Raw genomic sequence first — 27998 nt, forward strand, 5'->3', positions numbered from 1 at the left:
CATGTATATAAAGTAGTTACAACTAGCTCTACTGAGGCTAACATATCGTGACTTTTAGTCCCTAGTATGGGTCAACTTAAAAAACACTGAATCCTACAATTCCCATAATGCAACCAAGAGCATCTTTCCATTGTGTAGAAGGTACTAAAGTAAAAAAGCAAAAAAGCAAGTGCTATTAACAAGTACTCTGATGCTTTAGGCTTGATGAACTCACATGTGTTCTGACTGGACAGAAAATTCAGTGGTCAGTGTAAAATCTCCTCTCCTCTTAACAGAAAGAACACAGATACAAACAAACCTACACACACTCATACTGTACACCTGTGTGTACATACAGAAGATAAACACGCCTGCCCACAGAAACACCAGCGCACATGCACAGGGAATCACACCAAACCACTGTGTGAATACTGTAACAAAACAAACACATTGCACACTGACACAGACAGCTCATCTTATTGCAGCATCCATTTATTGTTCTCATCACACAAATCTTTACAAAACAGAGGGTTTACTGCAACAGGATCAAAGGAAATGTGTGTTCTCCCTCAGAGTTAGAGATCTGAAGGAGACTGGTGCTTTTTATTCACATGCCAGTCAACTGCGACGTGTTTGTTGTCTGATTTAACTAAAGACTAAAGTAACTACAGTCTTTACAGGAAAAGTAAAGCTGTCAACGGTTGAACCAGAGGAGAACATATTCGGACCTGAAGAGTATCTGGCTCTTTCTGCAGGGTGTTTTTCTTTTAGTGTTTATTCAGTTGTATCTCATTCATGCATTTCTTGTTCAAAAGCAGAGCTCACACAGTGATTCAGATACTGACTCACTGCATCTGTGATGAATTACTGCGATTTTGCACAAATGAGAAGCTAACACTTGTTTTAGTTTGTCACTGGTTTGAAAGTACTAGACCTATTTTTTCCATTTACATTATTTAAGGCATTTTTGCTTCATCGGGACATTAAATAATAGAAAGCAATGAGAAAAAATATGAAACAAAGGGATGTCATGCAGCAAAAGTCATGAGGCGGACTCAGATTCACAACTTTATAGATACATGGTATATGTGCCTTGGCTTTGTGAGCCACCAAAATGTCACAGTTCTTACGATTTGTTTTTATAAACAGTTAAATCAAAGATGTTCACTAAATCTCTACTTCATCTTTCTCACATAACAGAGGTTAACATCCACTGGGTAATATGTAAGGGTAATTCAGCACACCCTTGATGGCTATACTGCACATTTAACCACATGGTTGTGGCTCAGGTAGAAATAATCAAACAACAACAACAAAGAACTTCATTGCTCATAGATTTCTGTGGAGCACCCAAAGTCCCAAAAGATGATGGTTTTCGCAAAAGTTTTTAAAGAAATAGTGGACGTGAATACAATTTTTCTCTTATTTTTTGCCTGATCTTATTAGCGCACAGAGCCAAATGTAAAAGTCAATAAAGCTAACATAACGTAAGCTAACAAAAATACAAAATGGATATTAAACAGCAGTTTGAAATTCTTTTGGTCACTTGGGGTCAGCGGAACAAGCTGTACACAAGACACTGACATATTAAAGTTGCCAATTTAAACTATATTGTGCTAACAAGATTTTATATATATATATATATATATATATAAACAAACTGTATGTTAGCTGCCCAGCATCAGCCAGCAGACAGACAAGGTTAGCTAATATTTGGTGGTAGAGCATTTAGCAGCAAAAAAGCCAGATATTTTTTTCAGAACTTGGTGGAAACAGAAACACAGTTAACACATGAGTGAAAACTGGATTTACATTCAGCGGGTGGCCAGAAACACAGCTCCAAATGAGAGCTAATGTTGCTCCATTTCTACAAATAAGGGGCATTATGCTAACAAGTTAGCCACATCATTATATGGTGAAAATATGTCAATGTTATGTTCACAGCTAGTTCTACTGGCCCCAAGTTATCAACAAAAGAATCACTTCATGCTGCTTTAACATGTTGCATTTTTGCTAGCTTGCCCTATGCTAGCTTTCTTGACCTTTGCATTTGGCAGCATGAGCTAACATAAAGACCACGAACATGTCTGAAGACTCGACAATAAAAGAGGGAAAAACTGTTCAACCATTTATGCTCATATGAGAATTCAAAAGAGAAATTGCTTCAAGTTCATAATCTAATAATGGTCCAGTGGGCACATGTAGTTTGATTCAAAGAGCCATCTGGGTGTTTTCCAGCCGATCCAGTGTTGGTTCAGAGTGGTTCAGCATCTTCATACACACTGTCATCATAATAAATACAAGATTCCCACTTATCTCTACACTGAGTGTTGGTGATACGTGTGTGTAAAAATCACACACTCAATACAAAAAAGAGCTATGTACAATATCATACAAACAGGTTTCAGGGATAGAAAGTGGATTAAGGGGAACAGACATACATAACAACTAGGTTAGGGGATATAAGTGTGATGTGCATGTGTGTGCTTTAAAATATGTCTGAATATTTGTGTGCTCTGTAAAACAGGTCTTTATTCTTGTGTCTGTGTGTGTGTTTGTGTGTTGTCCAGCAGAGGGAAACATTTTACAGCACACTGATGGTAATATAGCCAAGATACCAACGCCACAGGGAAGAGAACTAAACAGAGGTTGTAAATAAAATAAATGTGTTGGGAGAGGAAGAGAAGGGAGAATAAAAAAACGTGGATTTGAGGGAGTGTGCAAATCAAAATCAGCAAAACTGTCACGCCACATGGTGTGCTTATGGTAACCAGACTATATATACACACGTCAATAAATAAATCTATTAATAAAATCTGAGAACGTAATCGCAACAAATACATGACTCCAGCTCAGGGTGAGTGATGCTGTTCCAGTGTGGAATAAAACATAACAAAAAAGTCTGTTGGCATCACAGAAAGAGTTTTGTATGAAGGCTCCTTGTCTCAAAAGAATACAAAAAACAAATGTTTGCTCCTGGATGCGATGCACTTTATTTGGCTCACTGTTGTGCCACCTGCAGTCGGGGAGCTTGGCTTTGTCTTATAAAATATGTTTGTATGTCACATCAGTTTCTGAGACGTTGCAACCATCTGAGAGCAAAAAAAAACATGAAGAAGATAGCCAACAAGATGTTGTTACTTCCAGCCTGTTTGCTTTTGCGTGGTGCTTCTGCCGAGAGATATGAAATGGATTCTTTGATCTCAGTAAACTTCATGGGGAGCTGACTACTCAGACTATAGTGCATGTGTATGTGTGAATGGGATAAGATAAGGAGTGAGGGTGAGACGGAAAGACCAAGTGAGGAAAATGTGTGTTTGTGTGTGGCTTGCTAAAAGGATGTTTTTATGGGTAAATCTCAGCAGCACACGCCTCCTTCAGCGGGTTTCTTTGGTCCAACATGGCAACCTCCTGACAGCAGACGTCAAAGTTGTGTCCTGGGAGTTATACAGGGAGTTCACCACCATGTTTAGCTTTCAGCACATGCCTCCTTCAAACGTGTGAAAACTCATACCGTTGTGGAAAACAAAGCAAAAAAGAAGGGAAAAAAGCTGTGGACATTCTCAGTGGTCAGTTTGATATATTTTTCCTTACAGGGCATACCACTGAAGATGAATGCGAGCTTCACATGACTGAGTTTATATAAAAAAAGTAACAACAAAAGTCTTTAATTATAATGTTCAAAATGAAAAAAAAGACATGTACCTGACTCTGAATGTTCAGTTTTTCACTGTACTGTGTGTCCAGAAAAGAGAAAGTCTTTGAAGAGTTTGCCTATCGGTTCCCCGGGGGTTGAGAGGGCAACAGAGGTGTGTGTGAATGTGCGTGAGCTGTGTTACGGGATGTCTAGACCTGCGTGGAATAAGAGCGGTGCAGCGTTGCGTACCGGCCAGCCGGATGGGCGGCGCAGTGCGGCGAGTGCTCCTCCGACTGGTCTAGACTTCGCTGGAAATGGAGCGAGACGGTATGAGGACATCGGGGGTGGCGGGGAACCGATAGGGCTGATGGTCATGTGATCTCGGTGAACGGAGATCCCCGCGGAGTCTGCAGGGGAAAGAGAGGAGTGAGAAAGAGAGAGGATGGGGCAGAGAGAAGGCGGAGGAGAGAGAAAAGTGAAGAAAAGAATAATCAAGAGCAATGCGAGGGATGAGGGGCGGGAAGGAGGAGAAAACAGATGCATAGAGCCAAAACAGAAATAAGGCAACAGATGACGGGGATAGTGAGGAGAGACAATGACAGGCAGAAAAGATTTAAAGTTGGTTAGAATGGTTGGACGTAGGTGTTGTAAGGTGGGCAGGAGGAGGAGAGTGCAGGATGCTGGAGGAGAGTGAGGGACAAGGGAGATTGAGAGGAGAGGTGGGAGACAGAGGAAAAGAGTCAGTGAGGGTTAGTGACGGTGACAGACCACAGAGGACGCAAGACATTTTCCTAAAATACTTGGACGTGGTCTCGTGCTGCTCCACCCCTGAGAGAATATCTTTAGAAAATGCAGCACTGTTGGAGAGAAGACACAACCTGAGGGGACCTCTGAAATCGCTACAACTTCTGAATTCATAGTTTTTCTCCAGCCAACTGCTTTGCATTATATCCGAATGATAAAAGGCACCTCAAGTGTGTCAGCCAAACTGCTGACTCACCTCAAAGATATAAGTTACCCTCTAAGTCCCCAATAACAAGCAAATGTGTAAAGCTGTAGTTTAGGACTAAAGTAGCACCTCTTTCCAAAGCACACACTAGAATTCGTTCCATCCTCTGGTTGAAATCAGTAGAACAAATCTCTGAGTTCACTGTGTTCTTATCAGCATACATCAAGGCTCGGAGATTCAAAGGATTCACTTGGGTGTGCTTGTTGAGACTTGGGGTGCAAGTGGGGTTTGAAGCATGCATGTTCGAGGATTTGTTCTCTTTGGGAAAAAGGAGGACAACAGATTCAGGTAAGAGACAAGGGGTGCGTATCTCAGCCCCTCTTTTGTGAGCGCAGCCGTGCCTCACACCCACCCCCGCCTCTTACCTGAGGGCCACTTAACTTTTCGAGTGGACTCTCCACACAGGGCAGCGTCACCATTGGCATGCCTAGCACAGACTCGGGGCGTTGGGGTCGTGGTGGAGGAAGACTGTGCAGCATCTGCTGGAAGTTGTTAATCACACAAGTCACCTGGAGATAGAGACCAGGAGAAAGAGTTAGAGAGGAGCAGAGAGAAAGAACTGACCCTGCTAATGTCAAATGCATAGAGCTCTTATATTATCTCAAGAGTTTGGAAGGAGGTGTCTGCTCTTTTAGCCTTTTCAAAACAAAAAGTCCATTCCTTACAAAATATGCAAGCAATGGATTTCATCTGCTGCACCGTTACCTGCAAATGTTATACATATATTCATTATGGATCAACTGGTGAGGATATGCCTGAGATGTGTAGCCTCAGCGTTTTGGCACCATATCATGTATGCAGCCATCGAGTTCATCTATTAGACCCTTTTACAGGTTTCTCATTTTAAAATAGACCAGCTGGACGCATTTAAAAAGTCAGCTGGAGGTGGACTATTCGGCCAATTCAAATACTAGAGCTTCAGCATTAGCATTAGCTTCCACTAGCAAACCACCGCTGATGAAATTTGTTAGGTACACGTGTCATTTCAGCCCATAATTTCACCGTCATCTGCCACTGTTATTATAAACCACACGTGTTATGTGAGAATGGAAAGACTGACTAGAGTAGCAATGGTCAATTGGATCAATCGGCTAATTAGGAAAATGGACAATTATCCACCAATTATCTCTCTTTTCATCCTAAAAGTTTTAAAGGAACAATACAGGCGTTTAGTACTGCATCTGTTAGACATTGCCTGAATGGTAAATGCACATCTTTCAAACTCTGAGCCCAACTTTCATAAAACAGGTTCTCTGTATGTGAAGTCTCAAATAAACCTGATGACAGGGGTTATTTTCCCAGACATTAGCTCCGTCCATAAGACGTTATACAGCTGTCTCTTCTCACCAAAAAAACTGCAATTGCTCCCCCAGTGAAGAATCCCGCCAGGATGTCAGCCCAGTGGTTGCGGTACTCCGCCACCCTGACCACACCTACTAGCATGGCCAGACAGAGCAGGGTGAGGCTGATGGTGGGCTTGGTCAGCCGCGTGCCTTTGGTCTTGAACACTAGCGTCACGTACATCTGCAGAGAGGCGTACAGGAGGGCGAGCACAGTAGGGTACAACAAACACAGGACGCATCACAAGACACACAAGTATGTATGCATCATTACAACCTGACTAGGCTTTTCAGAGACCAGGCAATGAGGTGTAGAAAACAGAATTTCTTCCACTAACTGGCAGGTTAAAGGTTAACAAGGTTGAAAATGATCTCAACAAAGTAGGTTTTCAGCCACTATGAGCTCAGGAGAAACTGCATCGTTGTTTTAAGGTCTGTTCATTGTGGACTCAAATGGAATTTTAGAGAAATTGCATAATATACAGTCAATGCAAAAGTTAGGGTGGATGTGGACATTTTTTTGATCTAGTAGGCAAGAATTAAGGTGAAGAAATGTCAGCATGACATGAAAATATACATACACTGGGTACTTAGTGGTAGGCCTACTTGCAGTGAGACTATGAGAAAAGGAGAGGCTTCTGGAGTGATATAAAATAATGTTTATAGCAAGTTTTGCAATCAGTTTTGAGTCCGATTTGTCACACACAAACAGGAGAAGCACACGAACAGTCAATTCATAGGTTGCTAGCTGGCTACAGCTAACGTCTTGGTACATTGTCTGGCTTTGCGTTCGCCTTAAAAGATGATTTATCACTTCCTGTGCACTGAGAATATTCCCCATTAGTGACCAATCCATGCTACTGGATTAAAGAAAAGTTATGAGCAGGGCTCAATTATTGGATGTACAACACTCTTCTCTGATGCAGCCCCAATCTGTGATCTTTATCGGAGGATTTGTACAAAAGTTTCTTCTTGTCAATTTTCAGTTTAAAGTGAAAATCAAGGCTTTTCGATTACCCACTCACTCCCCTTTGACAAAATCAACTCTTTTGTTTGCTTTAAAAGAAAAGTTTTAAATTGAAATCCAGCATACTCTGACCTACCACTGTGTACACTGCAGAGTAGACGCTGAGCGCTGCGTCCTTGGACGGGAAGGATTTACGTGCAGACATGACAATCAGTGGGTTGCCTGTGCAGGCACGGCGCTCTGCGATGTACTGCATGGTGGACTGGCAGCCCAACGCTGTGTAGTTTGGTCGGCAGGCAGACAGGAAGTGAGGCGTCTGGTTTCCTGTCACCACCTGGCCAGCATTGGCAAAGATGGTGGTGGTGAACAGGCCGAAGGCATAGACACCTGGGAAGGAGACGAGTATTGGGGAGGGGGGTGTTAGGTATCGTGGAAAAGGCGAGCAAGACAGAAAGGATAAAAAAAGTTCAAAGATATGGAGAAAATCCCATTAGATGTTTGAGAGAGAGCCATATTAAAACTCGTAAAAGCACTACAAGATAAAACGGGTGATAATAAGTTGTTTCTCCCTAAAATAGCTCCAACACATTGTTATCAGCTGACGTGTGAAATTGCAACAGGAAGCCTCCACCTCAGCTGATTCAGCTCAAGATGCAAATTTGCAGGCTACTTAATATGCACAAGTGTCTTCCTGCCATGATCCTCAATATGTTACCACAGAGATTAGATCGCAGTTTATCATCTAATTAACAGCCACATGTACAAGCTCTGAAGTGCAGCAGGTCACGTTCTTACAAGTCACGTTCTTTCTTGTGATTTAAATTTGTTGTTGTTCTGTTTCTCCGTCTCCTCGTCAAAAACACACACCCAGACACAAAAAATGCCCTTTCTCAGGCCCTTTCCTTTCTCAGGCCTGCAGAGGAGCTGTGTAATACAAAACAGCATGTTCACCTAGGAAGCGTACTATGCGTCTCAGTAGGGGGTTGAAGTAGCAGCAGTCTGCAGTGACAATGGTCTTCTCCTGGGTTCCCTCTGCCTTGGTGAAGAAGGCACACAGCTCCCCAACGAGAATCTGTCCACAAAAAGAAAACAGAACAAGTGGTTGAAAATGTTCAGTGTCCTTTTAGTGTCTTTTTTTTTTTTTTTCACAGCTGAGTGCAGCAGCAGCGGCATTTTTGACTGGAACTGCTGAGGGAATGTATGAGATGAGCGAACGCATTGACAAGAAGAAGGCACAGAGGTTGGCGTGCGAGGGTCTTGACGGAGAGTCCGGGCCCAGGGGAATGATCATTGCAAACACATGCTCCCTCCTCAAGCAACTAACGGATCTTCAGTCGGCTGTGAGGTATTTCACAGGGTGCAGCTGCCCGCTGTGTTTTACTGAAACATGATAACTGACAATTCCCTGCTTTGTGTCGCAGGGTTTTATTGATCCCGTGAAAATGGATTGTGATCCACTGATAATGAGGAAAAAAGCCGGTGGAAGTGTGGGTATCTATGTAAACGAGACAGGGTGGAAAAACTACACACTTTAAGAGTCATATTGTTCTGAGGATGTTGAGCTTCTGTCGTTCCTGGGGAGTTTGAACGGTTATTCATTACTGCTGTATAGATTTATCTGAAGGCGAACGCCCGGCTGCTGCTAGCATGATATAAGACACTGTGGCTAAGTGAGAAAAGGCCGCTCCTGATGCTGTTAATTTGGACTGGGGGAATTTATATGGCTTTTCCATAACACATGTATTTCTTATACTTTTGCCATTATCTGTCCCACTAGAGGAGGAAGAACACTTGACCTGTGCTTTGGCAGCATAAAGGATGCATAATAGGGGAACATCATGGGACATCTTCATAGAATTTAAATGGCACAGAGCATACACAGTGATAAGACAGGAACGGAAAGGAAATAACCATTGCAGATGATCTTTGCAAATTAATTAAAGACATTCAAAGGCAGGTTTGATACATCATACTGCAATGCTGCGTGGAATTTGATTAAACAACAACTTGGCTGCTGAGGAAGTTTGTCGAACTTCTAAAAGGATTACTATAAGAAAGGCAGCTGGTCCTGATAGATTAACTGGTAGGGTACTAGAGGAGTGTAGGGAAGAGCTTAGTTTTGTTTACTGTCACTTGTTTCAAATGTCAACTGATAAACACCATGTTCCCAGGGCCTGGGAATCTTCACTTATAGTGCCTTTGCATATAGAAGGCAGAGGAGCACAGACGATATGTGCTGCATAGACTTTAATGTCTTTTTATCTGCATTTAAAACTATTAGACCACATATTTTAATGGACAGGCTGTTACAGCTCAAGGTGAACAGTAGAATCATCAGACAGGAGGAGTCGTTTTTAACTGAGAGTGTATCAGTGTAGTGTGTTACGAGTAAATGCTGCAGTGCCCCCCCCCCCCCCCCCCTTTTTTTTTACCAACACTGGGGCCCTCGCAAGCAAGTGCTATCGCTCCAGTTACATTAAAAACTCACTACAGTCTGGACATTTCTGTGATCAAAAAAAAGCAGCCATTGTTGCTGGTTGCTTGCAGTTTTACTGCTCTGAGGTTTTGGTCAGGTGATTGTGTTCGATTCACTCCCTGTGAGTCTGAACAGCGGTGCCACTCCAGACTGATGATCCTTTAATGGACTGCGGCGCGAGACTCATCTGTATGAGAGCTTTCAGCACTCAAAGACACAAGCACAGACTAAAACTTTGCTCCCTCAATGAATAACTATCTATGACAGAGATACACTTAATCCTAAATCATCCTGACAGTTTCCATGCTCTGCTGTGACAACAGTGGGACCCACGTTAACGCCGTGTTCCCCAAACCATCAACCTGGTTCTTATGTCTGCCATATTTGACATAATCTCCCATTCATCCCCAACAGTGACAATGTCTGAAGCACTGCTGTGTGAGGAGAGAAAGCAGGAGGAAACAAACGAACTATAGAGGTAATCAGAGAGAAAAAAAGAGAAGGAAAGGCATTGCACGACTAAGACAAAAGAGATAAAATGATCATGTTTCAGTGAAGTCTCATGCTTCTAGGCATTTCCAAGTGAGTCCAGCTGAGTCAAATTAGTTAATAGCATGCAGGAGCCCAGTCTGAGCAGCACTACTGTGAAGTGCGTGCCCAGCCGACTGCTTTCTTCCATTAGTGAAATACAACCCTACTGGGTGTTCCATGGCAACCCTCTAAACACTAATAGGACCATGAAATCAAAGCTGAGTGGGTTTAATCTGCGGCTTCAAATCAGAGATGTTAGGGGCACCGTCACACTATGGACAAACATTTATGGGGCAATTAAAAGACAGCATGGCGGTTGTTTCCATGGGGACTGTCGGACCGCGGAGGGTTTGAGCATGAGTATACCACAAAATGGGAGATAATGGGAGTGTGCTGTCGCTCATGGACAAGTGCTCTTGAAGCTGTCAAACAGTGGGTGGTTGGCCTTTTTGGAAGCATATAGTAGTACTACTACAGTCTTTTTGTCCAGTAATGGGAGGAGAATTTTAACACAAATGCAATGAATGCTGTTAAACCAATAAGCTAAAAATGTTTCTAAACAACTGAGACTAAACTCATGATTATGAGTTGTGGATGTGATTGGGTTATTCAGTTGCACCTGATTTTGACCATTGTAGCTAATTACCCTGATGTAATGATAAATAGTGATTGATAATCGATGATGAGATTTTACAGTGTAAACTCCCACATTTCACAACAACAGTAAATAGTATCACTATGAATCACAGCTAAAGATTTAAACTCACAACTACATTGCCCTCAAACACTTCTGTAGCCAAACCTATGCCCTTCAGAATAAAAGTAGGAGAGTGCGTGAGAGATTAAGTGAAAGAGTGAGAGTATGAGAACACAAGAGGATGCAAGTTGAAGAGTAAGAAAAGTCATACAGGACAGTATGGGAAAGGTAGAACAGTGATGGGGTTAGAGGTTAATACTGCAGGAATTAATTATTCATGCGTGAATGGCATCCATGTGAGTCATGCAACGAGTTATTTCAACCAACGTCTCTAAATTATCTCTCTCCACTGCAGTGGGACTCGCTCCAGCTCCCTGACTCGGCCAAGGATTCGTAGTTAAATATGACGAGATTGTCGCTGCAGTTTAAGGACGAGCGGATTATAATTCCTTGAAATTAAACTGCTCATCCAGTCTATACACTGCAGTAGTGTGGTGATGTGGCCAAAAACGTGCCGTTCCAGGACCTTTCCAGGATTTCCAGAAATAGCAGGATGAGGACTCAGCTGAGTGTACACAAGGACATATTTTACATGCATAGTCACGTGCATCATTTATGTGCAGAACAAGAGAAAGGAGTGATGGAATGAAACATTAATACACACATGAGACGAGATTAATTCTGTGTGCGTGCACAAACAACATCATGATTACAGAACCCATTTTTGTCCACACAAGGAAGCTGGAGGATTCTGCTCTGTGTGTGTAAGTAATCAGATCTCCATTTGTGTCAGTGGGTATTTGTCAAATGTGCGAGTGCATTCAGACAGGCCCTGTTTATGAATACGTGTCTATTAGAAGACAATAACCAGGGATGTTTTACTCGGAGCGATGAGATGAATGAAGAGCATTATGGAGATGACGGAGGAGCAGTCAATGGGAGTATGGGAATGAAGAGAGCAAGACGAGAACAGGGATAGATGAATATATTTTGTGTTTATATAATTATTTTACATTTAATTTTAACAAACAATTATTAAGTAGATATGTCATTTCAGAAGCTGGCGGAAAAAAGGATATGCTCATTCTGTACATAAAGAATATTATCTCAATGAGCTTTTTTAAAGATAGTGATGAATCAGGAAGATCTAATTGCGGTGTGAAACCAGCTTTACTAGCTTGTTTCCTGTATTTTAAAGACTGTTTGAAGCTGCGAGTTAGGCACAGGACAGGTGTGAATGCAAAGAGACAAACAGCCTATCCTCGTGTGGTAATGATGTCAATAAAGCCGCAAGGACAAATCAAGCATCTAGGAATAAGCCTGAATGATGGCACTGCAGCGGAGCAGCGAGATGCAGATTGCTTCCATTAGTATTCCCTTCTGCAAATAGCAACTAACCGCGTTAAGCCTGTGTTACTGATTAAATAAGGTGGCAAAAACAACAAATAAAAGACAGCGGATGGAAATATAATGTATGCTTGATACTGAGCCATTACATAAATTGGAGCAATGCCGCAAAAAGCTCTGAGGTCTTCTACTCCACTTTTGTTTTTACATCTTTTGATAGCTTAAAATAACCTTGATTATTTCTTCAGTGGTCTTGGTGTACTTTGTAATGTGAGGCTAATAATTCATAATGTTGCAAGACAGCTTGCGGTTTGTTTGAAAATGTACAAAGTGTCATCCGTCCATATCTGTATGTCATATAAGTGTTTATAGCTCAAACAGCCACACTGAAAGAATTTAGCAGAAACTCATTGCCATAAGACATTTAAACTTTCTTTGGCATCTAATGTAATGAAAGCATGCTGCAACTCTTGTATTGTACAGACCAACCAAAAGACCCATTTCTGATTCACACAGCTCTGCAGCCATAAGACCAAATACTTCTGACAAGATTAGGAAGGTTATTCATGTGTGAAGTACAAAGAGATGCCTAGCTGTCACTAGCATCCCATTATCTGTCATCATCTACAGTGACCTCACTGCTCTCTGCAATGCAGTGTACATGTGAGATTTGGGCTAATAGATGATAGGAAAGACACTGCACTTGTCTGAGTACATCAGGATCAACATCACCTTTACTCAAATGTGGTTCTCACCAGGATTTTGACCACGTGGATTGGGTGCTGACTGAAAATACAGACAGAATGCAGACAACAGCATGTACACCGATCCACTGACGTGATGGAGAACGATGGCTGAGAAAAAGAACATGATCTCATTCATGGATGGACGGACACACACACACACACACACAACACATAAATGCATTCGCAAAGACATTCGCAAATAGCACTTAACACAAAGCTCTCCGCATCTACACAAACGGAGGCATGTGCGAAAGCACACCCATTCATGCACACAGATCACTAAATCATAGACCCAGAGCGATACCATTCCTTCCGCTGAGCAAACTGTGATTGCTCATCGTAACCACTGTTAGCCTGCTGAGAAATCTGTCCCGTCGCCCAAACACTTGTTTGTAGTATTATGCTGATGTAGTATAGGTTTGTTCCATCTTACAGAAGCAAAACCTTTTCATCATTGTGTTGCAGCATCACTAATCACTCTCTTTCTCCCGATCCCCCTTTTCTCTTTCACCTTTTAATGTTTTTTTCCCACTGGAAGGAAAAGTAGGTTATGTGTTCTTTGTCTTTCCCCTTCCATTTTTATCCAGTTCAATTGCATGCTCCACTTTTCCAAATCTGCTCTGTTACATTGCCTAAAAATCTGCGTCAATGGGACTGCAAGCTGTTTTATGTCTCACAATCACCATTATGTAGCTATCTTTCTGTTTATCTTCTTTCCCTGCATCATTGTCCTTTTACATCTTAAAATCAGTGGAGTGGAGGTCAGACCCATGCCACTAACCACACGGTATTCTGACAGATGTACCTGAATGTACCTTCAGTGACAGGACCTGGGATAAATATCATGAACTTCCTCGAAATTCAATTCGATCAAAGAGACCCTCCCCAAATTCCAAAGTTATAATCCTTACGATTCTCATGAAATCAGTTCAGTCTAGTTTTTGGTCACTATTCTTTCAGCAACAGCTATTCGGTGTATTTACATTCTGTAATCACCTCTCTATGTCATCGATTTTATTGTTTATGTATTGTTAGTGGCTGATTTCCATGCTGCCCTCACACACACACACACATCATGTTAAATGTTAAAACCATGTAACATTAGTTCGCTCTTGTTGTAAAGTAGTTAAAGGAAATGCAATGTATTTCTCACTGAGGCTAGCACTGACTGAAATTGTCAACAATCAACAATGTGTGTCTCTGAAATAAAAAAAATGTTTAAATATTGCAGGTAGCACTGGAACAAGCAGCAGCGACACTGAGCTGTAGAAGATGAAGAGCTTTAGGCGACAGGCTGCACACCTCAAACTCCGCAGCAAGGTAACCAACTTTACAGTTCCCTGATGTTGTGTGGAAAACCACTCTCCCTGCGCAGCATGACAATTTTTGACTGACTTCTTCATTGAAACAACATGACGTGCGTTTAGCCGCACTATAAACAGACACACCAGTTGCTCTTCTGTTGTATTTCTGAGCTGATTGCTGTAGTATCAAAGTGCACTTGCTGTTATCACCAGCGACAGCAAGTGTTGCCAAATCAGCCAGGACTGAAATCTTATAAATCTTATATTATAACTTTAACACCATGCAACAGTTGTAGCCAAATACAAACTCTGACCTTGAAGTACCTTGAGTGAATCAATGAATGCAGGATGTTGAACAAGTGGCTTAATCAGACTTTCAGGCCTCCATTCCCAAATCAAAAGGCGGCAAACAACATACCAAAACGGCTGCGTTCGACGGCTTTTCCTTCACTGCTACTGTAAAAACCTCAGGTCAGCACAACGAAGATGGCTACGTACTCGGGTATAATTATAGACATATCAAAACTGTTTATTACTGTTAAATTACTATAATTGTAAAAGTAATTTTTATTCTACTCAAAATATTTAGTGAATATGAAGGAATATCATCAGAAAACTACAATAAAAATTTTATGATTAATCATTTGCAGCTCTGTGTGTAAAATTAAACTTTAATTTAATTTAAAACATTTAAAAACATGGAGAAATTTTCCACTTCCCACTCATTCATAAATCTGTTTTATCACCTAGGCTTAATAAACATTTAATCATTTTCTGTAGAGAGCGTGTGTGACAGCTACACACAGAAAAACACAGATTTGGTCCAAAGCAAAGATGTAAGAATAGAGGGTGGCGAGCTGGGATGCACCCCTGTTGTGAATGCAGATTGGGCACTGGCGTTCGTCAGAGATGTCCGAGGTGTTGAGTGAAGCATGGCGGTCCACCAGCCAAGCAGGACCCCTGGGGTGCCTCTCTACTCTGCCCGACTGAAAAATGGATCAAAGCTAAGAAGCAGAAATGACTACTGTTCGGTCTAATCTCATTTCACAGGAATGGGTGACTTCTGCCCAAACCAGAGAGGAAGGCAAAAACACACTCTCTCTCTGTCTATCTCTCTCGCTCTGTTCACTGTATAGTCAGTCAGGGTGATGCAACAACTGCCTCGCGGCCCGACAGCAAAAATGGTACATGGAGCACTGAACAAAACCACAGAGAGAGTGAAGGATAGGAACTGGTTAAGGTGACATGAAAATTAAAATGTGGCAGAGGGAAGAAGGAGACAGTTTGATGAGAAAAATATTAAAATGGTCTGTTGATGCAATCCAATGCTGGCTTGGGTAATATTATCATGAGCAGTTAGATCAGAGAGGTAATCGTGTTCCAGGCAGAGTGGGAGCTGTGCAGACTGTGTATGGGTATCAGCAGCACCGATAGTTAGAGCAGATAGAGGCACTTTTAATGTGCAGTGAAGAAAACAACACATACCTCTTCCTTCCATGAATAGAATCCCTATCAGTTTCTCTTTGGGTTTTCTCTCGGAGCTGTGATTACATCTTTTCTCTTCTTTTTTTTTTTTAATGATGGGCTGCAAGCACATATATTATCTCTCTTTCTCCTCTAATAACAACTTTAACCCTGCATCAGCATCATCTCCCCTCTTATCGCGTGTTTTCCTCATTTCCCTTTCCATCGCAGAATGAAGAACAGAAGTCATGGGGCCGAGGCGAGAAAGCCATCACCCAAGCACATATGCTCCCATGGCAGCCAGTGTCACAGCAACCAATGCCGCCCTCTCTCACCATGGAGCCCCCCCCGCCATCTGTCTCATTAACCTGGGTTAGCAGCATAATGGCCTGGATTGACGTGTGTGTAGGTCTGTGTTTGTATTGCCTTACATACTTAACCATAAACACAACAGAAGTCATACGGTATGATTCAAGGTGGTAAACAGCGTAAAGCCTGAAAGAAGAGCGAAAAATATTTGGTTCTAGAAGCTTGGCGACGTGAGGACTACTCGCAGGGCTAGCTGGTAAACAAATATATCTGGCCTTTATCAGTGTTTATACAATGTTATTTTTACACTGGAGTTACAACATAGCAAACGTTGGGGATGATCTCCAGGGCAATATCATTTTAGATATATACTGTAGCACATTTGATACACAGTGGTAATGCGAAGTGCTTTACAATAAAATATAAAATAAGCAAAGCATGAAATGCATAGGGTGTACTGATGAACTGTGATAAAGAAAAACAAAAATTTTTTCTAAGGGTCACTGTCACTGTCTATTGCAATGTTACCGTGGTAATATTGCACCCTATATCAACTCACATATACCAAGGCTGAGCAATATGACTAGTGTTAAAAGGAATTATTCGACATCTAGAGAAATACGAAATACTTGCTGAGAGTCAGATGAGAAGTTCAATACCACTCTTGTGTCTGTGCAGTGAATATTAAGATACAGCCAGCAGCCGGCTAGCTTAGCTTAGCAAAAATACTGAAAACAGGAAAACAACTAGCCTGACTCTGTCCAAAGGCAACAAAATCTGCCTACCAGTTCTTCTTAAGCTCACTAATTACCACGTTACACTATACGTTTTTAAACGGCCTATTACTTACTTAACTATTGGTTTTATCAATGATAGTAAAAAAATTGCTAATGGTTTATAAATCAGTTATAAGTCATTGATGACAACAACTTTTAGGTTGCTGGGTCATGAAAAAATAAAGAAAATCTTGTTGAATCTTGTTGAATCACCGAAGTCATTACTGTAATTAAGATAATTAATAAGTTGATCTTATTGATCATAATTGAATTTACATTTATTAAAGAAGTAGTATTATGCTCATTTTCAGGTTCAAAATATTAATTAGGGGTTGTACCAGAACAGGTTTACATGGTTTAATTTTCAAAATACACCATATTTTTCTCATACTGCACATTGCTGCAGTTCTTCTTTTCACCTTTGGTGTTGTATGCTCTTGAGCTACAGAGTGATGCATCTTACTTGTACAAAATCTTTGTTGGGAGTTGCTTATGTGCAGTTCCCAGGTAAGGACTACTAGCCAATCAGAAGCAGAGAAGAGTGGTTCGTAAGAAACAAGGTAGTGTGATCCAAAACAAAGCCGCTTCAGACTGCGACCGTAACCTAGCAGATGGTATAAGTATAAGTTACTCACAAGTCCACAACCACACAACATCATTGTTCAACATCTTACCATAAACCACTACAAAAATCACCATATTTCAACTCAATTTTGTCTGACCCCCGCTAGCTGCTTGGCAAGCTTTATGGCGCGTTTTCATTGTGACGTCACAAGTAAAGGAAGTAAAGGGCTGGACTACAAACGAGCTTTCAAGCGGTTCAGAGCAGAGTTTTCTTTGGGAGATGGGAACTCCCTTTGGGCTGGACTTTGGGCTTTTTCACTTTGCAAACCTTTTACATGCACAAAAAAGATATAACTCAATAAAGGAGAGGGGAAAAGCCAAAAAGCATAATACCACCTCTTTAAGCATCAGTAGAGGTATAATTTGTGATATTGTTTCCGGCTAAATTAATCGCCTAGTCTTTTTTTTTGCAGTGTTGTCTTAAAGGGGTGTGGTTTTCAATGGCCTTTAGTGGTAACTACTTCCTTCTGTGTGCTTGTGTGCGTGCTCACACTAATGAGTGAGCCAAAACAGAGGCAGACACACCAGAGACAGCATCACACAAACTGCTGGAAACTCAGTTAAACTACAGTAATATTTATTTCAGCTTAACAAATCATTTCACAAAAAAACCCCCGAAATCATTTCGTTTTGTACCGTTGCATTATTTCTTGCAGGCTAACATCAAAATTTCACATAATACACAGGACAGTAATATAGATCACGTTAGCTGGTGAAGTAATGTGGCAAGACATACTGCTATAGTATTTTGCAACCAACAATGTTAGCAACTGGTTGGTGTTAGTGTTGTAGTACTCAAGACCGGTCTTAAGACCACTTTTTCATGGTCTTGGTTTCGTCTCGGACTTGACGGTCTTGGACATTGAGGACTCTGGATTCTATTTCAAGAACAGTCAGGACCATAACTTTGGGAATATCAGTAAATTATTTTTGCATTGTCTGATTTATTTGTTAACATCCTAACTTTGACTGGATGTAAAAGGTATTGCTACAAATGCAACCAATAACCCTAATTAAAATGCGTTGTTACCGTCAACTGTCACCCTTCCCGGCGACGGCGATGCTTACATTGATTTCAACTCTTAGTGTTTGAATGTGGATGTTTTAATGGGAATATGGATCTTGGTCTTGCCTTGGTCTGACAAGATGACAGAGAAGCCGGCGAATGGTTCATTTTTATGTGAGGTTATAAATAAATTTCAAAAATACATACAGCCCCTTCAATTACACATGGATCTAATCTGCCCTTGAATGTAGTATGGGCTTCACCTGGTTTTCAACTAGATGAGTCAGACCAAAGCTGAAAGCTGACATTTTTCCTATTTTTTAAGATAATTTCTCAGTGTGTGTGCCTTTTAATGAGGGTCAGGGGAAGGACAGAGGGTGTTGTATGATGTACGGATACATTAGATAGATACATTTTGTGATTTTGATATTGGGCTATAGAAATAGTATTGACTTCCTCAGTTTGACTCCAGTCATATACAAGAGGTCTTCTCTTCATCTAAGGAAAAGAGCAGGAAGTGGGGCATAGAAACAGAACTTTGATGTCTTCCTGTGCAGTTGCAAACTGTTTGATTCACTCCAGTCAAGGATTGTGGAGCAGACAAGCTGAAAAGTTCCATCAGTTCACAGATGACATGTGTTAATTGGAAGGTGAGACAAACAACAGGTGTGAGGAGATTTCAGAAAGGACAAGGCATAAAGAGTTTGAAAAGGCAGAGGAGGTGTTGATGAGAGCGGAGACAATCTCAGAATATGTTGGAAGGGATAAACATGATGATAAAATAGTTTTAAGTGCTATCTCTCTAGTAAAGGAAGAAATCTGTATGTATGTCTGTGTATTTGTGTTTTGATTATGTCAGGAACCGTTCCATCCAATAGACTTCAAATGTGGCGGGTGTGTTGCTGCAGACCCAAGGGAGTGTGGTGCAATTTGAACACCCAACACATTCAGAATTAATAAATATGACAGAGAACCGTGTCAGCACAGAGCTTTTACTTTTCAAAATGAAACGTCTCAATTCAACTCGAAATAAAGCACTGCTGCAAAAAATTTCTAGCGCTTTTATTTTGTAAGCACGGTCACAAGAGGAAGTTATTATGTGAGTACCTGCCACTGTCATGACTTAGATCTATTTCAGCACCAGCTGCTATCAAAGTAATTATGTATTTATCTATTTATGTATTTAATCTGGCCTGCAGGCTGCCTATTGCCAGCCACTGCTGTCGGTGAAACTAACGTGAGACGCACATTTTGAACAAAAATTTCCCTGTGAACGGGTACTGCACTACTTAGACTAAAATTTGGGTGAATCCAGCAGATTTGAGAGGAATTGTGATGAACAGAACATGCAGACGAAAAGGTCAGTATGGATGAGAGGAATGCAGAAGGTCGTGGAAAAAAGAGAAGCAACAGAGGTTAAAAGAGAGAGAAAGACAAAAAACAAAACTGATCAAAGGAAGGATTTACAGAGAAGATGAACACACATTTGCGTGCACACTGTCAGATTGAATCTGCAGTAGATAAGTTAATTCATCCTAGACTTAAATGGCTTATAAGCTCTATTAGGCAAACTTTCAAGATGCCCTTAAAATGAACTCAAGTGTGTGGTTGAACAGAGAATTTTCAGTGTCATTGCAGATACAGCAGTTGCCTTGGGGTAAAATAACGCAGTATTCTATGAGCATTAATCTATTAACAGGAAGTTCACTGGTTTTCTTCTCTAAATAAACATATGAATTTATAGTTATTTGAAAGCAAACACGCAAATGTGTGACTTTCTATATATGATGGCAAGAATGAATTGAGATTCAGCACAAAATCAATGTTTGCAAAAGCTTGAAATTTTTTCCAGTCCTTGTAAGCCTATATTTCCGCAAATAATCAAACCCAAAGGATGCCTGCAAATTTGATCACTTATATAAAATAATCACATAATGAACAAACTTTTTTTTTTTACAAACTTCTTCTTTTTGTTTCTCACCCCCACCCTGTAAAAGACTATTTTTCAAGATTCTCCTTTGACAACGAGTCAGCTGGAAACAATAAAAAATCAGTTAGGGACAGTGTTTTCAACCAACTCATGACGCTAATGTTAGCTTAATTACAGTGATGTCACTGGGTTTTGGAGTCCACCTGTTCTTCACTGCAGCAAGGTGAGAGGGTAAACCAGCGGAGCTCAGCAAGGAGAAGATTTTCAGGGGTGTTAAATTACTCTTTAACATAAGCCGAAGGATTACAATCATTGGCACTCTATTAGGTGAAACTGTCTGACACTTATGCAGTCTAATACAACAGCAGAGCACTAAATCCTACCCTCACTAATATAAATGGAGTCAACAAAATATTACAAACATCTCTCCGTAAAACGCAATACAATTCAGCAGCACAACAAACTACAGCTGGCAACATTATCAGAAAGATGAGCCACCTGTGTAACAGATTTCACAAAAACTAAACATTATAACCTTCATGAAGGATTTATTGCAGGCATATTGCAGTAGACTGCAGTAGCTTCTAGGTGTACCTAATAAACCCTTTGGCTTTGTAGATAGTTTAAAAACCAACTGTAGGCACACACCCAGTGAGATATTGGGCAAAACAAAAATGTACTAACAAGGAAGAATAAACACAAGTTATAAAAAGGCACCTATTCTAGGTGGGAATATGTTGAAGTCCAAGCATTGGATTGACTTCCTGTGCTGAAGCTTCAAAAGGTGATTGATGGTTTTAATTAGATGTTTGGGACCCTACTGGGAGCTGAGAGAGAGCTAGATTGCCCTCTTTTGGACTTGAAAGACCCTGGCTCTGACCCAAACACACCAGTGGCAGATTACCTATAGCGATTCAGCCAGGAAATGTCTCCCTATTTATAATGTCAGTTTCTAATAATCAAGTTCAACTTCTTTTTTAAAGTATTTTACTGGCATTTTTTCACCTTCATTTAAGGTAGGGCAGTTAAGAGAGACAGGAAATATGGCAGTAAAGGGCCAGGGGCTGAACTTGTACCAGCAGTAACATGGTGCTCTTTTATTACTGTACATCTCTGCCATAAAGCCACTTTATCACCAAACACCAGGCTCTGACTTTCTGCTGCACTGGACAACAACACATCAGGCTTCTCAGGAACCAGAGGCAAATGGCAACGCACATTTACACCAGGTGCTATTTTACGGGGTTACTGCTGTGATTTACTTTTCTACTTGTTACACACACCACAGCCTCTGTCAGCACAGGTTAGGGCAGACTAGCTGGTGAAAATAATGTGCTCTGACCCAGATCAAGCCCTAGCTGGGGCTAATCTAAGGCCATGTCTGCATTATTAATATCTTTGAACCTTCTCCTTGAATTGAAAAACCCCTCTCCCCAGTAATAAAATAAACTATTACAGTTAACAATCTCACAAGGGAAGAATGAAATAAAGTTTAATCTGGGATGAGAAAGTTTTTTTTAAACTCCCCCACTCTCTGAAAAAAAATACCTTCAACTCAAAGAAGAAATATGAATCCTCCCCCTTTTGACTCTCCTCCCCTGTCTAATTTTCCTACAGTCCCTAAATCAGTACTGCACTTGCAAAGACCAAAATATATCATCTTTATTAGAGATGTGAAGCAGTTAGAATCCTATCATGCACAGTGTTTTGGTCTGCTATGAGTGTCAACACAGGCAAGTCCTAACATAACTTTATGTAAAATTGTTCCAGGTTGTATTGTGGCTGTGAGGCAAACTGTACACAGGGGTCCCACTTTATAATAACCCACAACCCTTCTCCATAACATCTACTGCTGCGGACAAACAGAACCTGTGTCTGTTTTGTGCTGTAATTGCAAAATAGTGTTGTCTTTGCAGTAGGCGCGGACTGTGGTTTTGTCTGTGCATGTCATCCGGTCAGGTTGTTTGTCTACTTTGTGTTGTGGCTGTAGGCTGGTTCTGTCTGTGGTGTTCTCTGCGGTTTTTTTTTGGTCTGTTGGGGATGTGAGCTGTTAAGGTTTGTGTCTGCGCTCAGAGTCAGGGCCAGGTGTTATGCATTTCACGCTCACTGCCTTCCGTCTCACTTGGGGCTCAAGTGCTCTCTCTCTCTTTCTCTCTCTCTCTCTCTCTCTCTCTCACACACAAAAAAAACAGTACATGCCCCCCTCTAAATTGCCTGCCTTTGTGCTCATTGTCTCTTTTTTCCACCTATCATCTCCAGTTTTTCTTTTCAGACAGCATCTGCTGCCTGTCATTATCGCTCTGTCTCCACTCCAACTTTCGCACTGTTTCTTTCTGTTGCTTTCTCTATTGTTAGTTTCTTTGGCCGTTACTCTATCTGCCTCTCTTTCCCTGCTTCTGACTCTTTCTTCCTCTAATGACCTGTCTGCCCATTCCCATCGCATCTCTGTGTTGTCCGATTTGATTTTTGCCTCCGTTTTTGTCTCTCCGCACACACATACACTTGCCTCTCGAGGATGGTCGGGGGTTACCTCCATGCAGGTTGCCAATCTGCTCACTATATCAGGGGTGCAGCGCACACACCAGAGATGATTCATCACAAGACTGAAAAAACTCACATATCATATAAAGCAGAAGGCGAACAAAACTCTCTCATAAACTGAGGAAACAATTCAAACACACCACCTCAACTTTGACAACTTCGTACTTTCTAATAAAGCTTTCCTTTTTCTCCTTTTTCAACATCCAGTAGACGCACACCCACTTTCACATACACAGTCACCTCAAACACACCTCCCTCTATCTCTTGACCTTTGCTTCCACACTTATAAGTACACTTCACTCTTACCGTGAGGGTGGGGATGGCTGTGACGAGTGAGTAGATGAGCACGGGGGGGATCTTGCTGGTGTCGTCCGGACCGGGATAGGGCTTGGAGAAGGTCTTGTCGTAGCAGAAGAAGCCCTGGATGTGCACGGGGAAGGTGTCTGTGTACTCAAAGTAGTAAGCCAACAGCACCGTCCCAGCCATGATCACCAGCTGGAAATAGAACATTATCCCTTTGTTAGGAAGTGAGAGGACGAGAGGTGAAGACAAGGGGGAGAGGCGGAGGAGGTGGAAGAGGACGATGAGGAGGAGAGGGAGAGGGGAGAGTCAAGTCCCTGTTCCCCTCAGTCACAGGGAGATGCATAGGAAATACCGTCCGAAAGAGATGGATCCGAGAGAGAGAGAGAGATAGAGAGACAAAAACAAAGAAGAAAAGAATATCTGCAGGAGGAAGCTTCTCTCTTCAGAAGATGAGAACAAAAAAACAGAATAAAAGAGGGTTCCGCGGCAGCACAAGCAGCAAAAACAAAGAATTGCATAGGGAGCGAGCGAGCGAATGAGAGAGCAATAGAGTGAGCGGGATAGCGAGACAGGAAAGGAGGTGGGAGGGAGAGAAAAGGGGGAGCAGCCTTTATGCTGCCAGCACTCATGAAATCTACTACAGTTGAGCTGTGTGTGTGTGTGTGTACACTACATGAATGTGTGTGGTAAGAGCATGTGCACAGGAGACTGAAGTGTGTTTTTGCAGACATGGGGTTTTGACGTCTTTGCTAAAACAAAAACTACTTCCAACATCTGACATGTTTTCTGCATGAGGTCAAATTCAGTGAAATATTTTCACATTCCAGTTTGTTATAAGTCCACCCAAGTGAGTAGATAACACTAAAGAAGGCGGTGTTAAATGTGGAGGGTGGAGTGTGGTCCACTGTATACTACCTGCTCAGCACCAAATGTTAACTACACAATAGTAGCAACTAGCCGGTGAACACAGTGGAGCATTTAGCAGCTGATGAACCGGCAATGTTTCTAATGAGCTGATGGAGACTTGTGAATATTGGGCCTACAATTCCCAAGTGAACAGAAACTTTACAACAGTACACTTTGCAACATTAGCATTCATTTGGAGTCATGATTTTATGGCACCAAAGAGGAATTTTCACTCAGATTCCCCTTTTGTTCCAGTGTTCTTTTGAATGGTGTTTGAGACAACAGAACTGAGCAAACAAATGGGAAAATTGTAAGAATGGGATGGAATAAAATAGTGTTGCACATGAGGACAGAGAGGAGAGGCTGAGAGTGGCAGTTTGAAGCCCTCTGAGGTTGCTCTGGGTTGTTCAGCTCAAAGTCACATCACTCTGAACAGAGATATAGCTCCACCCAACACTCACATATGGCATGTACACAAGCATACAGTACATGTACTGTACATATATGTATAAGGGTAACCAGACACCCACCAATCCATACATCGAGAAACATACACAGACATGCACATTCACAGACATAGAAAAACATGCACATCTTTACATATCACATGGGCGCGCACACGCACACACACACACACACTGGTGTATTTATTTATAAACAATGGGTGTTTTTTTGTATTTTCTCTGTTTCTTTATTTGCATCAAATCAGCCTTCATCTGTGCCTCCCTTGAGAGAGATGTGTTTTGCTATCTGCGGTTGTCATGGTGAAGAAATGACTGAGGAATCAGGTTTATAATATTCTGTATTTTTAGCGCTTCAGCATCAAAAATGTGTTTGTAGAGCTCAGTCTTATTGTTAGGTCATTCTCAATATTACACTTTCAGACCAAAAGTAGAGAATAAATCTTGAGTAGCAATTATTGCTTGGTACTCTCTTTGCGGTTGCATTTTTTTGTGTATGTGTGTGAGGTGAGGGGCTGTGTACACACCTGGTGTGAGCTCTTTGGTGGGTTTGCTTTGGGCGAGAGGGGGTGTTTAATATGTGTGACTCATGAAGCCTTACCTTGTTTTCCTGTTTGATACCATAGTGCTCCTCCCCTGCATTTACCCAGCACATTGTGGCTGGCTCTGACTCATGCTTGGGATTGCTAAACCAAAGGAACACCAGTAATTCACAGTGCCGCCTTAAAATCATCAGTGTACTTACAGTTCAGCTGTTAACATAAACATGCCTCCTAAATTTCCTCTGCAAACCATGAAAAGGGCAAAAATTCAAGAATGGTGGAGATGCCATTTTGCCTCGAGTGCCTGCAAATTTGCAAGTCAGAGTTCATCTTATTGAACTTTAACCTGCAAATCCGCATGTCCAGCTTTTGGCGAGTCATCTTCTGTGATTCTAATCATCCTCCCAGATCTCACTGTGCTACACTCATCTTCCCACTATCACCTAGAGACTCCTGCATCTTCTTCCCTTTCCTCTTTTTTCTCTTTTGACCTCTTATCAAAAAGGAGCTGCCGTTAATAGAAAAGGGGAGAGGCTTCAGAGTAAAGAACCCATCCTTCCCTGACCTATTTTCGCGCAGAAATGGAAAGGCAGATCAATCGCAAAAAAGAGCTGCGGCTTGTCAAGATGAAAGGTCACATTAAGACAGTTCAAGTAGGGTGCTGTCACAGAGAGACACGAGGCTGCCTATTATGAGCGTAAAGAGTGTGTGAAGAGACTGAAGATTGTCTATCCTTCTAAAGATGTCATGATCTCCCTCCGAGCCTGCCTTTATATCCCCGCTTTGAAAACATACTTAATACCTGTCAGCTTATCAAGGCATTACCGCACTTCACCTCATTACGTGCAGATATAAAACCGACTCAATTATTTCAGGTGTCAGGATACTTTGAACAAGCTTCGGTTCCTTCCACATGCTGCGGATATGTGCAACAAGTCCTACAGGAAATTAGTTTTTTATTGATTTCTGTGAGGCAGTATGAGAAGTGTTCATCAGAGATAAGAAGTGGGCTTATCTGGTCTTCATGACTGATCTATTATGAATGAAAAGACAACGCTCAGTAATTAAGTGCATGTACTTGAAATTGAGGTGCATTTATTTTTAATTTTAAAAATTTTATGTTAGCCCACAGTATTGGAGAGAGACTCGTTACACTTTTTATTCCACTACAGGTATGCATCTATGACAAGTTCCAATTACTTATAAATTATGATTTAGAATATTAAATGCGCAGAAAATGTGATGCTTTCCGAAGCACCCCCAAAAGATAAATATGCATTTACTTGGGTGTTGGAAGTGGGTCTACATCTGATTTACTGTAGATCAGGTTTTAATCAGTCACACCTACACAGTGGCCAAGTCTGAACGACCATCGTTGAAGTCTTCACCTGAGGCCGAGAGGAAATGCTCAGTTTCCTGGGAAGTGATGAAAGGACAGCATTGTAAGTGGGGGATAAGTGGTGGTGTAGACCCCCTTCTCTGTTCAGCGACGGCTTCTCAACCCGGGTGTAGATGGCTTCCTTGACACCTCTTTCAAACCATCCATCCCCTCTGTCTAAAATGTGCACCTGGAGATCCTCAAAAAAGTGTCCTCTGTCCTTCAGATGTAAGTAGACTGCAGAGTCTTGACCTGAGGATTTGGCCCTTCTGTGTTGAACCATTCGTTTGTGTAGTGGTTCTTTAGTTTCCCCAATGTACAGTTCAGTGCATTCCTCACTGCATTGGATTGCATATGCTAGATTGTTTTTCTTGTGTTTGGGTTTGCTGAAAATCCTTCTGAGTTTCTCTGATACTCCAGACACATACAGAATCACAATGATGTTGTGTTTGACCTTCCCTTGTAGTGTTGGTCTTCTTCCTGGATTTTGTGGCTGTTTTCACAAAGGTCCATTTAGGGTATCCACAGGCTGTAAGTGCCCCCTTCAGGTGGTTCTGTTCCTTCTCTCTGGCTTGCGCACTTGTTGGTATGCGGTCCGCTGTGTGGTGTAGGGTTCTGATGACTACTAGTAAGTATTGGTCTGTGTGTGTGGGTTTCCTGTAAACCCCAATTTGCAGGCTCCCATCCTCTTCAATGTGTACAGCGCAGTCCAGGAAGGCCAAACTGTTGTTGGGGATATCTTCTCGTGTGAACTTGATGTTACTGTCCACAGAGTTGATGTGTTGTGTGTGTGTGTGTGTGTTTATCTGGTCAAACGCAAACTGCAATAATTAGCATGTCCAGTGAACTAGCTTTCTACCTACAGTAGTAAAAAAAAAAGGAGAAAAAAAGAACATCATCAGCAAATTGCATTAGTTTGTGAGGTTAGAGGTTAGGTTATAATCACTACGACACCCACTATGTACTATTTCCTCAATGTGTGGAAGCCGTGGATGCTATCAGACTTTAAGCTAACATTAGCAGCTCTGTCTTGCTCTTTATTGGATTTGGGGAAGTTTACACTCCTGCAACCGCAGTCAATGTTATCAGAGGTAGCGTTACATTTTCCAAACAAATGGGTTTGTCAAACCTTGAGGTTAAAATTAAAAACATACTGTTTGAAAATATGAAGAATTCTGTAAGCTAAGAAACACAAGTCTTAAAATCTCACAACAGACAAAACAAGTTAAAAAATAAATTGACCTCAATTTGCACATTATCTTTCTCTGAAGGGCACACACACACACACAGTATTCAGCGGGCAGGCACCACTGGAGCAGCATCACATTCCCAATGGCGCCACATGAGGTTCTGCCCTTTTCTCAGATGACTATCCTGCTCTACCTGATATCTACACGTATGACAATAGAAATGTCACTAAGTTTTTCTCTTTCATCTGATCCATGCTTCGTCTTACCTTTAAAAACACTACCTTCCAGCCTCTCCTCGTTCTCCTGTCCCTCCATTATGATTTTACCTCCCAAAAAGTCCCCCCTGGGTTGTTTCTGTCATTCGGCATTTCTCACTCATACCACTAACACTTCCTCCACTTCTCTCCCTGCCCTCCAACATACACTGCTTTTTATTTACTTTGCTAAATATTTCATATCTGTATTAGAGGCTTACATTGTTTTGGAATTCCTGTGGGAATTTCACTATTCATCACGTGACGGGGATGGGAAAGGA

At 41.5% G+C, this 27998-nt stretch overlaps 1 protein-coding gene across 5 annotated transcripts in view; it reads right to left on the minus strand.

Moving 5' to 3' along the window:
• Positions 1 to 450: 450 nt before the first annotated feature.
• plppr2a (phospholipid phosphatase related 2a) overlaps positions 451 to 27998 on the minus strand; it is a 50198-nt gene continuing 22650 nt past the window's right edge. Inside the window, exons 3-8 of one of the 5 annotated variants that reach the window (XM_038693496.1) lie at positions 22990 to 23178; positions 7884 to 8004; positions 7069 to 7319; positions 5973 to 6149; positions 4991 to 5134; positions 451 to 4023 (exon numbers count right to left, since the gene is read on the minus strand). In XM_038693496.1, coding sequence (XP_038549424.1) covers positions 3988 to 4023; positions 4991 to 5134; positions 5973 to 6149; positions 7069 to 7319; positions 7884 to 8004; positions 22990 to 23178 — 918 coding nt within the window. In that variant the 3' untranslated portion in view covers positions 451 to 3987. Of the gene's footprint in view, positions 4297 to 4990; positions 5135 to 5972; positions 6150 to 7068; positions 7320 to 7883; positions 8005 to 22989; positions 23528 to 27998 lie in introns of those variants that run through there. The other 4 variants (XM_038693478.1, XM_038693469.1, XM_038693488.1 and 1 more) reach the window with 4 other exon arrangements.

This window comes from Micropterus salmoides, unplaced genomic scaffold (genome assembly GCF_014851395.1).
Source record: "Micropterus salmoides isolate LMB-PRFRI ecotype aquatic unplaced genomic scaffold, ASM1485139v1 Ms_hic_scaffold_10, whole genome shotgun sequence".
NCBI classification, from domain to species: Eukaryota; Metazoa; Chordata; class Actinopteri; order Centrarchiformes; family Centrarchidae; genus Micropterus; species Micropterus salmoides.